This window comes from Mixophyes fleayi, chromosome 7, assembly GCF_038048845.1.
Source record: "Mixophyes fleayi isolate aMixFle1 chromosome 7, aMixFle1.hap1, whole genome shotgun sequence".
Taxonomy (NCBI): Eukaryota; Metazoa; Chordata; class Amphibia; order Anura; family Limnodynastidae; genus Mixophyes; species Mixophyes fleayi.
Window position 1 is genome coordinate 37,884,358 of NC_134408.1, and position 16,300 is coordinate 37,900,657.

Here is a 16,300-nt window from a genome sequence, read left to right on the forward strand (position 1 = left end):
CACATGTTTGTTTGCAGCCAAACTAATAGTTAAGCAGGATTAATGTCTGAAAATCAAATCCTCAATTAAGCCTGTGCACTGGCTGAGAACAGGACAGAACAAAATGTATCATAAGTTATAGGGTCAGTCCGTGTGTGTGTGTGTGTGTGTGTGTGTGTGTGTGTGTGTGTGTGTGTGTGTGTGTGTATATACAGACACACGTGTATGTGTGTTTAGGAGGGACGAAGCTTGAAAATATTAAAATCTGAAATACATACCATCAAAATGGAATAGGAAAATCACTGCATAAGCTCAAATTTTATTTCAAATAATGCAAAATAAATGTAGAATTCAGGAATCACTCAGGCAAAGCTAGTAGTCATTTGGATCTATTAAGGAACCTTGAAATATAGGAATCCACTGACGAACAGAAATGACTCCCAAAAGACAGCCAGCAGTAACTGTTTAGGGGCAATGGGCTACCGGATTCCTGGGGTGTGTCCAGGTGACGTGTACTGTAACACCACCACTTTCACCCCCACTTCCTTGTGGCATTGGCCAACAGATAATGAGAGCCAGATGTGGGCAGTCACAGAGGAGGACACCAGTCCAGGCTGGAGCCCCAGAATACTATATTTTATTCTCTGCTGCACTAATGTTTTTTTTTTTTTTTTTTAAAAAAAAAAAAGATTAAACAGTAATTTAGTAGTAAATGTAATGGAGACAAGAACATGGAAAAAAAACAAAAGAAACTGCAGACAGCTTAAAACATTGTAACATTACCTGTAGATCCATCTGTTCTTTTTGGCATCAGATCTTCTTTTGATAAATTAAACACTTTCTCTAACCTGCAAAAGAAGCAGAAGCCATGTCATCCTCCATAGTCACAGCAGGTCTTATTCAGAGGTCTGAGATCGCTCACTTAGAAACCTCTTCCTATTGCACACAGAGGCCAAGTGCATTATGGGTCTTGCTCTTGTTTAGGTGTAACTGCATCCTCCACTGTTAGACAACATTTATTTATGTGCATAGCTTTCTGCAACACTACTTCCTTGTACTTTTTCCTTCTTTGTGGATACATTAAAAAAAAATAATCATCATCTCCTACAATTATTTTTCCTACATTATTATTTGTGTGGCCCAATATTATAGGTTTTATTTTTTTTTAGCTGTTTATAAACTTGGAAGAGATTCTGGGAATAGATATTCTATATTTTGCAATCTGTTTCAGCTTCAGTCTTTGTTAACCGGATATCCTTTCGACATATTTTACTACATTCCTTGTATTTACAAAATCTCGTTTCACTTATCTCCAATGCTTTATTTAAACATATTCGGTGCCTGCGATTCCTAGAGATCTAGCTGCCATACTGTAATTTTTGTTTCTAAATCTTTTCAAAAAATGTCCTATTTTTGTCTCTGTGCCTTTATGTAAGAGTATATTTTGCTTTCTACAAACTGTACTTGCCTCCTTAAAGTCATTGTTTTATAACACCCTTACGAAATGTTGAAAATTGAAACTAAAATCAAATCTTGCCATACTCTAAATGCCCTCCCTCATCTGTCCATCAGATAGATAGGGGGGAGTTCAATTCTGAGTGAACTCCCGGAGCTCTTCAACTACTTGTAATAGGTCTTAATAAGGGGTTCAGACTTTTGTGCTAAAAGTGTCCAAGAGTGTAGCTCTCTCTACACAAAGAGCCTGAGTCTTTAAGGAGAGCAAAGCAATAGAAGAGGAGTAACTTTGCACCTTGGCAAAACCATATTGCATTGGAGTGGGAGGTAAATTTAAAATGTGGGGACAGATTTATAGTTGGGATAGGATATGTCCTAGATCAATTTTAAATTTCAATGTAAAAATAATGCTATCAAGTATTTGTAAGCTACATGAAAAAGCAGCCAGTATTTTCCTTAGATGCAAAATAATCAGCTAAATTGCACCCCTTGTATTGTAACATAGTTTGTCCCAGGTCAAATTAACTTTTTTTTTTTACCTTGCTCTCCTTAATGGCCCAAAGAGGTCAATTCAGACAATAATATAATAATCAATGAGCAACAATTTTCACAGGCCAAGTTCTTAGTAAATCTACTTGATCAAGATATAAAAACATTAAGGAATAAGGGATTAAGAAATTCTAAACAATAAACGGCCAACTCTTTAATTATTTATATCAAGTCCCTGTTCATTTTTCCTTCTCAAATCTCATTTAAAAAATTTTCATAGACACATTTACATCATGAGGTCTGTTCACACGTCTAAGAACATGGTTGAAACGCAAGCAGAAGTGGACCCGTTTAATCTCATCTTACATATTTCCTAGGCATTATGAACTGTTGTGTAGCAATAATGATAATGTAAGACATTATACTGTTATTATCCATACGTACTTGGACTGTATGCCTTTCCACAGCATGTTCTGCCTCTGAACCACATCTGGGTGCTTCTTCATAAAGTCTTCATTGTAAGGCAACATGAACTCCCAGCCTTGGTTGATTCTTGGGGTGGCCATATGATCCAGGAAATCCTTCACGTCCTCTTGGCAGAGCTGGGAAAAGAAGTAATCAAGGAGCTCTCTTTATGTTCAGAACAGATTTCCCAGTAATTACTACCACCACATCCGATAGTCCATGCTTTCTCAAGGGTCTACAGTTTTGTCTTTGATATAAACAATTAATTCATCAAGATCAGTGAGGTGATGGAGGTGCAGGTACTGATGAGTCTCTGCTAGTCCTTTATCCAAGTGATCTTCTCTGTACAAGCTCACCATGTATCCATACAGTGACAGCAGCAAGATAAGTAATAATTGCTACAATGACCACCGATTGGCATTACCGTCCAGTTTTAGGAACATTTTAAGAGGTAAAAGCATTCTGAATTTCAGAGCAAACATGTTGCCAGTTATGAGCACCAGCTTACATTCTGGAGGGCTTTAAACTGGAAGGTAGTCTTTTGAGACGGATGCAACAGAACACACAATATTTATATTAACTATATAAAACACATAATAGTCTAGCACAACATAGTACACATGTAACAATGGTTATGACTTCCTTACCTTTGTCACAGCAGCCACCTCTTTCCTCACCACCCAGCGATCTTGTGTGAACTTCCACATCTAGGAATAGAGTAAACATGAAATTAGTTATAATTCTTATATTTATGATCTGAAGACCCTGCATCCTGAAACATAGACTGCTGGAACAGAGGTTATTGCTGGTGAACAGAGACCAGTGCAGGACATGTATAGAATGCTCTGAACACAACAGAGAACATGTATGGAAACTAGTGCACAAGTAACTGAAGAAAATGTGCTGTAACCACCAGCAACCTACCAGAGGTTTGCCCTCATTTTCTAAACTGTACTATAAAAAAGAACACCTACAATTTCACTGGTTACTATAGGTTGCAACATTTCTTATAGTTTTACCAAATCAACAGTTTTTATAGAGGTCTTCAGTGGTTGAAGAGGGAATTTAGAAGTGGTGGTATGTTAGTGACTGGAATGTGATAGCTTTACAATGAAGGCAGTAGAAGTGGCAGTATGGCATATTACCAAATAGCAGTCCACAATAAAACTTGCTAATGAACTTCTGTTTATTTAAGACACTGCTGGTCAACTATCTTATTTCTACCAGCTACAGGTAGGCAGAACATGAAAGATGAAAATGTAGAGTGCTATACAGCCCCTCTGGATATAAAGGGCCATTTTTACAGAAACCAACTTAACATACAGCTTCATATCATACTAATATTGCAGCCAGCCTCCCAAAATTAGCAGCAACGTTTAGAGGATCTTAACATAGCCCATCCATCGCAGCGTTAATGTTACAAAGTAAAACTGTGCAGAACTTTGAAGCACATAAGAATAAAATTTTAAATAAAATTTGCATGGACATTCTTCAATGCTCAGCCGGAGGCCCGGAGCCATATTTACACTCACTGTGCTGGGAATTTAGGGAAAATATGAGTGTAACATGTACCTTTTAAAATGTGGCTTAATCTAGTAATTCTGAGAAGGCCAAATCTGCTCTACATTTTATGTATTATGCCTGAAAGCAAGAATCATTCCACATGTGTAATAATTATTGGCAAGTTAAAGATTTACAAGTAAAAGGAGTAGTTACGTTGTCACTAGTGGAGGCAGCCATTTTACGGGCTGAACCAATATTGACATTTTCAATTTGCTATAGACCAGTGGATTCCAATCTTTTTCGGTTCAAGGCACCCTTAGGGTCTCCAAAATTTTTTCAAGGACCCCCAAGTCAAAATAATTACCAAGTAGTCCCCCGCCTTGCTTACCACTGGCCCTGGCATCCCTGTGAGATCGCCAAGGCGTACAGTTTGGGAACCACTGCTATAGACTATTGTCATCACTGAGACGTAAGACACCTCTCACAAGAGAAAGGCTACTGGATATCTGACCTCCAATCCACAGAATTACACACAGCCCGGGTGGCGACACTAGCAGGCCTAGTGTGAAGCACTCACATCTCAGGGAAGTCCCTAGTTCCTAGTGAGCGGTCAGGCTGATAATTGCTTCACCAACAAATGACAGATAACAGATACACTTTAAAACTAGACTAAAGATCTTTAGTTGTCGAAGTTGGTCCCTAAGAGTACTTTTACCCTGCAAGTCTGGAGCTCAGCCTAAAGCACCAATAAAACTAAATTATAAAAGGGTGTTGGGGAAAAAAAAAAAAAAAGGCGATATTAATAGCAATCAAAAAGGTATAGCTGTCAGTATGATGAATCAGGTTTACTTAGGTTGCCCCCTGGGATTTTTTGCCATTGATCCTCTCCAATGGTGACTTCACCATTTGTCTTTTTTTTTTCCTTCCTCTCTACCTTTCCTTAATACAGTTGTTTCTCATATTATTATTGTTCTTTTGTATACTTTTGTAAAAATGTTAATTTATTATTATTATTTTTTTTAAATAAAAAAAGGTAGACACGTAAAAGTATAAAAACCAGACAAAAAATAAATAAATCCCCCACCCCTTATTTTTAGCCCTTAAAAATAAGGACATTTCCAGGGATGCAGATTTCTAAAAATAACCATGACCATAATTATGGAAAATGTATTTTTTGTTACCATTTTCCATAAGTAAGCTTTTATAAACACAAATAAATTAGATTTTAGACTTAATTTAAATATGGGTACCATCATGGCTTTAACCCAACAGCAGTTACTGCCAGTGGGTTTTTGTGTAGCTAGACACACAGCGTGTTCTCCTTTGCAGTACAAAGTAAAGACACAGATAAGCTTCTGTGTCTCCGGTCACTTACATGGGCTTGTTTACCCCTATACAGAAAGTATGTATAACTAGCTAAACTGGAAGCTGTTACTGAAAGGTTTATAACAACATAACCACATAGAAAGCTGGTTCACTTTGATTCATGGTTAAAGGTTTTAGTTATTTGCATCATAGCTATATTTATCAAAATAGTAAAAAAGAAATGATGACAGAACCCATTCAACAACATGGATTGGAGAATATTTGATTTGAAGAATAAAAGGTTTATGGAAGTTGGGTGTACTTTGTATGAGAACGTACCATCGGGGCAAATTTAAAATATTAGTAACCGTTTTTGTTTCCAAGAGCCCCCCAAAAAACCTACCCTAGGTTTAAAGGAGTTGTCAGGTTTCAGGTTATAAAGAGAGTAATCGTCTTCCAACATTGTAACGCAAGAACACACTGAATACAGTGAGATAAGTTAGCTGAAATGTATTAACAGCACATACATCCATAACAGGCTCATTTTTTTTTAGGGGCCATCTATATTCTGCAGATCATTATTCTTAATATGTTTTTACAGCTCTGCACACTTACAACAAAATCTCTTCCCCGACACAAAACTTCTGCCGAGACCCCGCTGTGAGGACTGGATGACTCCTTTGGATACAACACATCACTGGACAAGAGAGAGAGGACAGTGTAAACTTTGGCTCTAATAACAGGTCTCCATCCCTACATGAAGGAATGCCGTCTTCTAGAGAAAACCAACAAAGAGCGGTTTAACTACTGTCAGTTTCTTATCTTTAAGTAAATTGGGTACAAAATTATACCTCCAATTTTATTGCTGTAATAAATATATTGCTGTACTAAATATACATATAATAAAACATACAGTATGTGCTTATACAAGATTCTAATTTCAGTAATCTAATTTTTGCCTTCCAAAATGAAACAGAACCTTGTCAGCAGAGGGGACGTACTGTTACCAAATTCCTAGTTTATCAACAGGCCATCTGCCTCAATAGAGTTATGGAGTGGACACACCCAAAACAGATTTAAGCAGTGGGTTTCTATAGAGATAAAACCATCTAGCCAGGCTAGAAGCTCCTGATTTTTGGATTTAAACATGTCCAGATGTGCAGATAATAGAAATCTCTTTTAAAGCATTTCAACATTCTGGCTAAAGCAGTTATCCCTGTAAAGCAGAAATGTACTAGTCCTCCACAGACAAGGGATTGGTTACACAGACGTGATATTTACATGTGTATGGAAGAAATCACTTTGGCCGCCTGAGACAGAAATGCAGAGGTCACTGCTATGTGGTTCAGCTGGTTAACACTCAAAGAACCAGACACATATAAAAGATACAGTACTATTATGTTATAGATGAGGCAATAGACGTACCGCCGAAATCTGATGGTTAATAATCCTTTATCAAAACGCAGATGCACATGGACCACCCCCGATTCCTCAATTACCATTGTTTTTGCTATTTACATTTCCAATCGTTATACAAAAAACACCAATAAGTTATATTTTTATTATGATTGCTAAATGCTGTATTTAACTATTGTTGGATCAATAGTTTACATAAAATCAGAGTGTAAAGTATACAGTTGACAGTACAACAAGCCTGATACACCAGTGTTACATTATATCTGTTTTCTTTTAAGCTTCAATATTTTTTTTTCCATCAAGCTTTGTTTTCTTATCAGTAGATATATGTGGGGCACATATAAATTACTGTATGTACTAAGAAAGGTTTAGATTTCTGTACTTCGCATTAAATCCGTGGGTAGTGTATTTGGGGACACAGAAAGAGGAGTATATACCTTGCCTATAGGAGGTTGAAGACAAACTCTTACAGGCCATAAATCAAATACACGATGGAATAAAAATAAAACCGTAGTAAAATAAAATAATATGCCGACCACAGAAGAAAACATCCACCCAAGCCAAGAATATATAGGTGGGAAATACTCGGTATCCATCAAAAGAACAGACATGAAAGACCGTTAAAGGGGAAATACAAAAAAAATCTGTTGCTCACATAAAAAACAAAAACGAATCACAACATAGGACAGAAGCGAGTAGCCCTCTGCAGAACCCTGTGTCCAAAGCTGGCATCTACCACCAAACGGAGTAAAACGTCATGAAAGTGTGCGGAGGACCATGCTGCAGCCTTGATGCCAGAAAGTCTAAGAAATGTCACCATCAGTGTAGGGTGGGCCATGACCCTTAAGGGGGAATCCTTATATCTTAGAGAACATGCCTTAAACCAGTGTATCCATTCACAACTAGTCTTTTTAGGAGTCTCCCTGTAGAAGTAAGAGATAATTCTTCAAAGCACAAACTACATTCAAACAGTGTAGAGACTCCATAGGATTATGGGAGGGAGAGGGGGCAAAATATCTTCATTCAGGTGGAAGGAAGACACCACGAAGGAAATCAGGAACCAGCTGCAGTACTGCTCTGTTATGATGGCAAATAAAGAATGGAGCGATGCATGAAAAGTACAGCCAACATGGAAAATATTCTGCCCAAGTTTATTGCTACAAAGAAGGAAACCTATCACGTCAGAAAATGAATCTGAGCATCCACTAAGAGAACCTTCAGCAGCTCTCCGAGGACCAGGCTCCAGTACCACTGCGGCCAAAGAGACCAATAAGAGGGAGCCAGGAAGGAACTTCCTAAAGTGGGAATTCTAGCCCAGGAATGCTGAAAATGGACCACCAGCACCAAGACCTGGACTTTAAGGGAACAAAAAAAATTCCTAAATATAGTCCTGACTGCAGAAACTCCAGGATATGTAGTGTGAAGAAAACAATGGAATAGTATCCCCGTTGACAGGACGCTTATATGGAGGAGCAACTTGACCAAGGACCAATGGCGATGAATGGCAAGATGGTCTACAACACTAGCCATGGCCAACAGACACCAAAAGGGGAAGAGAAACAAATGGCTCAGGGACAGGGTCTGCTTCACCATTCACCAGGGCAGACGTGCCCATAAGCTCTTCAAAGGGAAAATGGAATGTGTGAGCAAATGAAAATTAAAATTTCCCTTAGTGTTCAAAGTCCTATAGACAGTGCTTATACCCATTGTCCTATGTCCCCCAATGTAACACATTTAAATAAGGGTGTACCAAATTAAAAACATCCGGTACTCACCTCTTGACGACCCAATTCCCTTGGACCAACATTGCCACCTGCTGTATACATCGCAGAACTGCAATGGATTCTGTTCCTGCTGCCATTAAACCCATGAGATTTGCAAAAGGTATTACCTTGACTGCAAGGATAAAATCAGAAAAAAGAGGAAGATAAAAACGCATACCGACTGCACACTAAAAATACAATCAAACAATGAAAGCAACAATTTGAGCTAAACCATAAGTACAGCCAGTTAATTCACTACAAATCAGAGAAATCAGTGAGGCACATTCTGAAGACGACTAGTTCAGTCCACACATTGGGTGTAAACAAGTGTATAAGGATAAGTTCACCTTCGTATACATAAATGTGTATAACAGATCCAAACAGACAATTGAGTAAACAGAATCCCTACCCTAACTTTAATCATTGATTAGATATGTTTTCTAGTTAGGTGCAGAGGATTCTATACACCAGATCACCTGGAAATGAAAACACTAGAATGTTAGACACGCTCTACAAGAAAGTGTATATAATCAATGTATAAAAATAGTGTAGATCATATTTACTAATTATAAACACAATGATTTTTAGATAACTTTGTTATGAAAAGGGGGGGTGGATTAAATAAAGGATTTTCCTTTTAAAATAATAATTTAAAAGTTGCATTATCATGTAGGAAAATATATTCCAAACTGGCCCTTCCCCATGCCCCCTGTTCCCAGAGCCCTGCTTTTCTGTAATACAGGACTGGAAGATAAATAAAGCTCACCAACTTCAAATGGCGCAGAAGGGGGGTCTACAATATCTTGATTATAACCCGTGTTTGGTCCTTCCCCTCACAATACCCCCCAAAAGTTTGCTAAAGATATGAAGCAGCTTCCAGAGATCTGGCTAGGGCCATCTAAGTAATATTATCCTAAGAGGTAAGGCAGCTTTAAGAGTCAGACTGTGGTGTGATAACGCTAAAAGATATATCCACTACATTTCCTCCTATTGAGACTAGTAAGCAGGACGTACCATTTTTCATCAAGATCTTGATCTGATCAGCCAGTGGCAGAGTCCTCAGTTGAGCCATTGACAATACATTGCTTGGAGCAACTGGCTTTTCACTGTATGAGAAAATGAGGTGATTAGTTCTGCTGCAAGATGTACGCCCACACCCCAAAAGACGCCGTACGGCCACCCCCCCCCCCCCAAAAGACGCCGTACGGCCACCACACCCCCCCCCCCCCAAAAGACGCCGTACGGCCACCACACCCCCCCCCAAAAGACGCCGTACGGCCACCACACCCCCCCCCCCCAAAAGACGCCGTACGGCCACCACACCCCCCCCCCCCCAAAAGACGCCGTACGGCCACCACACCCCCCCCCCCAAAAGACGCCGTACGGCCACCACCCCCCAAAAGACGCCGTACGGCCACCACCCCCCAAAAGACGCCGTACGGCAACCACACCCCCCAAAAGACGCCGTACGGCAACCACACCCCCCAAAAGACGCCGTACGGCCACCACACACACACCAAAAGACCACGTACGCAAAACTTTATAACTTACAGCCATTGTGCTTGTCACAACACACACATTCACAATAACAGACCCTCAATTTTTTTTTGAAAGACAAGCAGGACAAAATAAAAAAATGGAGAGAAATGAGGCACTTACGCTTCTTCCTCAACACTGGGAGGCATCAGCATCTGTAGATATTCACTAAAGCAAATAACAAATCGATGGGTTTATATCATACATCCACTTTTTTAATGTATATACACATATACACAATATATAAATTACAATTCAAGCTTTCAGCTTGCAGAGTATTCTGCAATGCATGGCATGAAATTTTGAACAATTCAATTTTGATTCTAAATCATCCTTATGCAGCTAACAATTGTATCACTTTTAATTCCCTCATAATATCATACATTGCAAAGCAAAAATATGAAGCATTTGGGACTTCGAGATTAAAAAATAGTAGCCTTGAAATGTTTCCCATCTCCTATACACTGGCATTGTATGCAAGGAAAATAAAGTGGTAAGAGGGCATGTACCCACTGAGCCTGCTTTTAGCATCTACTTGTGGTAAGGTACATTAGTAAGTGTCCCATCTGTATTACATACACGACTAATATGTGGTATGGCATACATACCTATCTATATCATACATGACTAATATGTGGTATGGCATACATACCTATCTATATCATACATGACTAATATGTGGTATGGCATACATACCTATCTATATCATACATGACTAATATGTGGTATGGCATACATACCTATCTATATCATACATGACTAATATGTGGTATGGCATACATACCTATCTATCTCATACATGACTAATATGTGGTATGGCATACATACCTATCTATATCATACATGACTAATATGTGGTATGGCATACATACCTATCTATATCATACATGACCAATATGTGGTATGGCATACATACCTATCTATATCATACATGACCAATATGTGGTATGGCATACATACCTATCTATATCATACATGACTAATATGTGGTATGGCATACATACCTATCTATATCATACATGACTAATAATGTATAGAAGGAACATTCAGGAAATAAATTATATACACAATATATGACCTCAAGGACAGAAAGATGGCCCAGAGTTCCAGAACTTTGATTGGCAAGATTCCTGTACACTATATATCCTGGGTGCAGGATACAGGTCACAGGAGACTGGCACCCATGTCACACTGGAACTAAGAAGGGCCTCCAAACTGTCCGATGCAAGATATACTTCACCTTTCCCAGAGAGTGTGGTGACTGATTAAATATACTCTGTAACATGCGGAGTAATTTGTACAAACTCCTCACAGATAAGGCCATAGTCGGGAATTGAACTCATAACCCCAGTGCTGTAAGGCAGAAGTGCTAACCACTTAGCCACTGTGCTGCCCTATGTAAAGGATAGTAGGTATCAAACTTTGAGACAGATGGAAGGGTCTCTCAAGATGCCCGAAAGACCTGCTTCACAAACCAAGAAACGCATCACTCTCTGATGGACTGTGTGAATACGGAGGTTCTGGAACACAATAACTTAGTCGGGGTCAGTAAATGATTTCAGCTGGTTTATAAGCCGTGCGACTCCAGGAGCTGGGTAGTAGACTGGAGATAATGAATCACCAGCTCCTGATCAGGCCTTCACCAGGATATTGTCCAGATACAAAACAATCATGATATATTAAGGATGCAGAAGTGTCACCATGATCTGAAGGGCTTGCAGATCTGAAAGCAGGCTTAAAGGGAGTTGGAAGAGAGCTGCATGCAAAGTGTGGAGAAAGCACTGGTCGTCCGCCTATATGGATACGAATATAGGCATCCACACTATCCAGAGATCTGAAATCCATTTTCCCACATGGCCTGAACTAGATCTTCAACTTTCCTTCGAAAGGTTCATAATGGACTGAAATGAGGGACCTAACCTAGGAAGGTTCCGGGAGGAAAATGCCTGAAGTACTTGGGCCTTCCCCTCCATTTTATGTGTGTGGAAAGGCAATCCACTGACTGTGCTAGGGACTGGACCCACTGTGGTTCAGGTATTACCTGTAGGGTTTCAGCACCTAGGAGTGTTCCTTTGGATTGCAGAAAGACATGTAGAGTGACCGCGAATATGCTGCAGGTAATTTAGTTTGGCATATGGCACATACATAACCATGGGCCACCAAGGTTGGGGGCCTAATGCTCCTTTTCCTGGACACAGATTCCAGGGAAATGCACGTTTGCATTCTGAAAGGAAAAGACTGTGTCAATACTGCCCTGGCATGCTCTAAAGTAAGAGAAGTAGAAGGACAAAACACTTCCCCGAGAATTCGTGGGGGAGTAGGAGACCGTCCTCGTTGGCCAGATACCATTGCGTCCTCTGGGAAGACTTACTAATGAAAGCCAGGCTGTTGGGGCAGTCTAAAGCAATCTGGAGGCATTAGAAAGACAGGCGGCATCTTTCTGTACCAGCTGAGACCTGCAAATAAGTTAATGTTATAACAGAGCTCCTGCTATTGGCTGGCCATGTGACAGGTGCAGAACCCGATTTGTCCGGCATCCTTCCAATGGGAAGCCGAGAAGGTCGTGCAAAAGGTATAACAATAAGAAAATAAATAAACAAACAAAAAACAAGGAGAAGAGTCCTGTGCCTACCCCCTCTTGTTCAGGGCATGGACAGAGGAAGGAACAGGGAAGCTATAGGACGGAGCAGGAGTTAATTGTTTTCCAGCTTTCTAGGGGTAATATAACAACCTATGTCTAGGTCTTCATATTGCTGAAGGAGGATGTATAATGTATATCAAATTAGAAAGGATAATGTCTTACAGTCAATATAATTTTTTATGAAAAGGCATAGCGACAGGTCCTCTTAAAAACAAAAAAGCCACACAGGTATTGCATGGTGTATAAGAACTTTGTCTCCAAACCAAACCAAGATTTTGTTATCTCTAAAACAACTATTTAAAGAAACACGTACCTGGGGGATTTTATTAGTTCTGTATTCTCAGTCATGCCAGGATTTTGACAAAGCAAATATTGTCTTTCATGTTCTGAGCGACTGTCCTACAAACAGAAAGCTTTATATTATTTACAGAAGGTAGGCTCTAATTAATGATGCACTCTAATTGGGATATGTGTACCCAAAATGGTGCCTCAGATAGATGCAAGGGGTACTTCAGTCTGTTAAATATAGCACAAAACAACATATATAAACCTAATCAGAATGGCTATTTTTAAACATTTAAATCATAATGATCCCTCTGCCCTTCAAGGAGGCCACACATTACCCTTAATATCAATAATAAGTTAAAACAAAACATTTAGTCAAAGAACCCAAATACTAAATCAAACCCCCCACTCAGACCTCTCATAATCCCAATTACCCAAAACCCCTGCATATGCCCTTAGGAACACCAGTTGCCTTAAAACACCTCTCATACCTCCCACTTGCCCTAAAACATCCCTCAGCCTTCACATTCACTAATTAAATAAGATCTGGGGCAACAAGTAAGGCTCGGTGGGGCATAAAGCAGATAAGAGTTGGGACCAGCAGAGAAAGGGACCAGGGGGGAGCTGTGGGCCACCTATCACTACTTTTGAACTGAAAAAAAAAAACCTCAACAAATATTTTCAACAAAAAAAATAGGGTTATAGGCTTGGGACTATATTATAACGAATATATCCAAAACTAGATTTAAAAAATACTCCAGTCCTTCACCATACAACCCTTGGCATTTCCCCCCTAAATAAACTATTTAGCAGAGCTCCTCACAGTGAATGTAAGGTATGGTTACACTTATGTATGACAAAATGATAACTGGGCATTTTAAACTGACTCACAAGAAATCTAATTCAATCTAATTTTTTGCTTCCATAAATAAAAGCATTTGTCAGAATTGTCAATTGTTTGTTAATACATTAGATATGTAAACAGATACAGACGATAAAATGACATCTGCAGCTACCAGGGCAGTTTATCAATGAACCAAGTCAGTGACCTGGGATGTAGGGTGGATTTTTAAGAAAATGTATCAGACACAAAGAGGCCCATGTAGAGTTGGATTTCTCATTGCGCAATACACACATTTACATACGCCCTTATGAATATTTTGTCACATCTCACCCTGACTTCCTTACGCTTAGAGAGGTGCAACGGGGAGGGAGGTGCCGGACTAGCGTAGGCTCGGTACAGGTAGACCTGGGTACAGATGCATACAAACCTGTCGTGAGGAATATCTCTTACAGGTGACGCAAGATTGGTGCAAAGCGGCACAATGTCACCAATCTTGACCCCTCCAACACTTAATTCATCAGTGTAGTTGCTATATTATATAACATTGTGGCCATCTGTTCTCATTGCTTGATATTTCCATTTGTACGGTGGCAGGAAAATAGATTCCAATTCGATTTCTTACACAAGAAAACAGATGTTTTTATTTGTAATGTAATTTACACTTATTAATATCACTGGCCAGACAGTATTCTCTTCATTACATGATTATATTGTGTACTAATAGGGTAAGGCCTCTTTCACTTTTGCCACCCCACAGACACAATCCCTACACTTCATTATCATGGGCTGTAAGTACACAGACTTGTCACTCCTGAGAAAACCCTCTGCTACCGATATACAGCTGGAGGCAATTTGAGCTGCGTCCGACTGAACCTATGCACGTAATTGGGGGTTTCCATGCATGTGTCTTTTCCTGCTTACACTCTGGGTGCAAATGCACCCAACTCTCCGAGCACAACCGGGAGCAACTTCTGAATAAACAGGTTGTTTGACAAACTGAAGGAAAAAAAAAAAAAGACAGTATAGTATTTTTCTGTATGTGAATCACTTGTCCTGATAGTTTGTTTGGAGGAGAGAATAAAACTTAAATTGGGAAAAGATGTCCAATTGCAGGACAGCATTGTCACCCACCTTGACCCCACAGTAATGAAGATGTACCCAGGATTCCTCAGCCTGTTTCTTCTGTAGGAACTCATAGGACTGCACTCTCCTCTGTTTAGCTTGTTCGGATTCTGGGCGGGAGAAACGCACCTGGGAGGAGAAAACAACCGATCGTCTGTGTTAGCCTGGATAGGTACTAAAAACTGCACCTACCAAATGCATGGATCAAATTAACTGAATAGATACAGAAATTGTATTTTACGGTTACATATCGGTCGGACAAAGTACACAGTCTAAAATATCAATGTTACCTTATGTGATCTGTAAAGCAAAGGATTGTAAAAAAAAATATTATCTATGGTGAGAGCAGACATGTTTCTAGGAGAACGTGTATGTTGTCGCTCCAAGTGTGTGAGAAGGTGATGTGTATACAGTCCAGAGATGGTAAGAGGAGCATGTTGAGAGCACACAGGGATTACCACGTGGTAGAGACCTGCAATACTTTACTGTTAGGATGAGTGGATGTCACAGAAAAACAGATAGGTGACAGGGATACGAGGTACCAGACAGACCCATATATGCAAAGTACTACAAATGCCAAAATAATTAGTTTGTTATTATTAGGTTGACGTATATAAAACAGGGCTTCCTAAAAATCATGAAGACGTTCCAGTGTGCCATTTCCAGAACATTCTGTAGTGGAAACAAACATGGAAAAGGTGTGAAGAAATGGGGAGTTACCTGAGCGCGTAAGATGGAATAGGAACAAATACAAGTTAGAAGGAAGAAGTATATAAAGAATAAAAATAAAAATGATGGCTCAGAAAAACAACGCTGACCCATCATGCTGCAATAACTAACCCTGCTCCCCCCCCCCTCTCACTCTGCCCTCTCTCACGCTGTCCCCCTCCTCTGCCCTCTCTCACGCTGTCCCCTCTCCTCTGCCCTCTCTCACGCTGTCCCCTCTCCTCTGCCCTCTCTCACGCTGTCCCCTCTCCTCTGCCCTCTCTCACGCTGTCCCCTCTCCTTTGCCCTCTCTCACGCTGTCCCCTCTCCTTTGCCCTCTCTCACGCTACCCCCTCTCCTTTGCCCTCTCTCACGCTACCCCCTCTCCTCTGCCGCGCTGTCCCCCTCTGCCGCGCTGTCCCCCTCCTCTGCCGCGCAACACCATAGAAAAAACGCAAAAATTCACCAATCCGTGCGGCGCCGGGTCCCAGCATCCTCCTCTCTCACGCAGCTTGTCACTGAATGCCGATATTCAGTGACAAGCTCCGTGAGAGAGGAGGATGCTGGGCCCCGGCACCGCACGGATTGGTAAGTTTTTTTGTTGTTCGTTTTTTTCTATGGCTGGCCCGCGGCACCCCTGTGACAGCGCCAAGGCTCCCAGGGGAGCCACGGCGCACACTTTGGGAACCGCTGGTGTAAGCAACATCAAGTTAGAGGGTAATCCCAAACTGATAGGCAGAACATATTGAAGGCATTGTTTATACTTTTATTACTTTCATTTACAAAGTTTTG

General features: G+C 40.3%; 1 protein-coding gene across 2 annotated transcripts in view; it reads right to left on the bottom strand.

Moving 5' to 3' along the window:
- The window catches only part of POLR3E (RNA polymerase III subunit E), a 29,627-nt gene that overhangs the window by 6,494 nt on the left and 6,833 nt on the right, over positions 1–16,300 (bottom strand). For both annotated transcript variants that reach the window (XM_075179699.1, XM_075179698.1), the window contains exons 9-17: positions 14,813–14,932; positions 12,866–12,951; positions 10,035–10,079; positions 9,390–9,481; positions 8,388–8,508; positions 5,812–5,893; positions 3,036–3,095; positions 2,368–2,525; positions 763–827 (exon numbers count right to left, since the gene is read on the bottom strand). In XM_075179699.1, the coding sequence (XP_075035800.1) occupies positions 763–827; positions 2,368–2,525; positions 3,036–3,095; positions 5,812–5,893; positions 8,388–8,508; positions 9,390–9,481; positions 10,035–10,079; positions 12,866–12,951; positions 14,813–14,932 (829 nt within the window). The remainder of the gene's footprint in view (positions 1–762; positions 828–2,367; positions 2,526–3,035; positions 3,096–5,811; positions 5,894–8,387; positions 8,509–9,389; positions 9,482–10,034; positions 10,080–12,865; positions 12,952–14,812; positions 14,933–16,300) is intronic.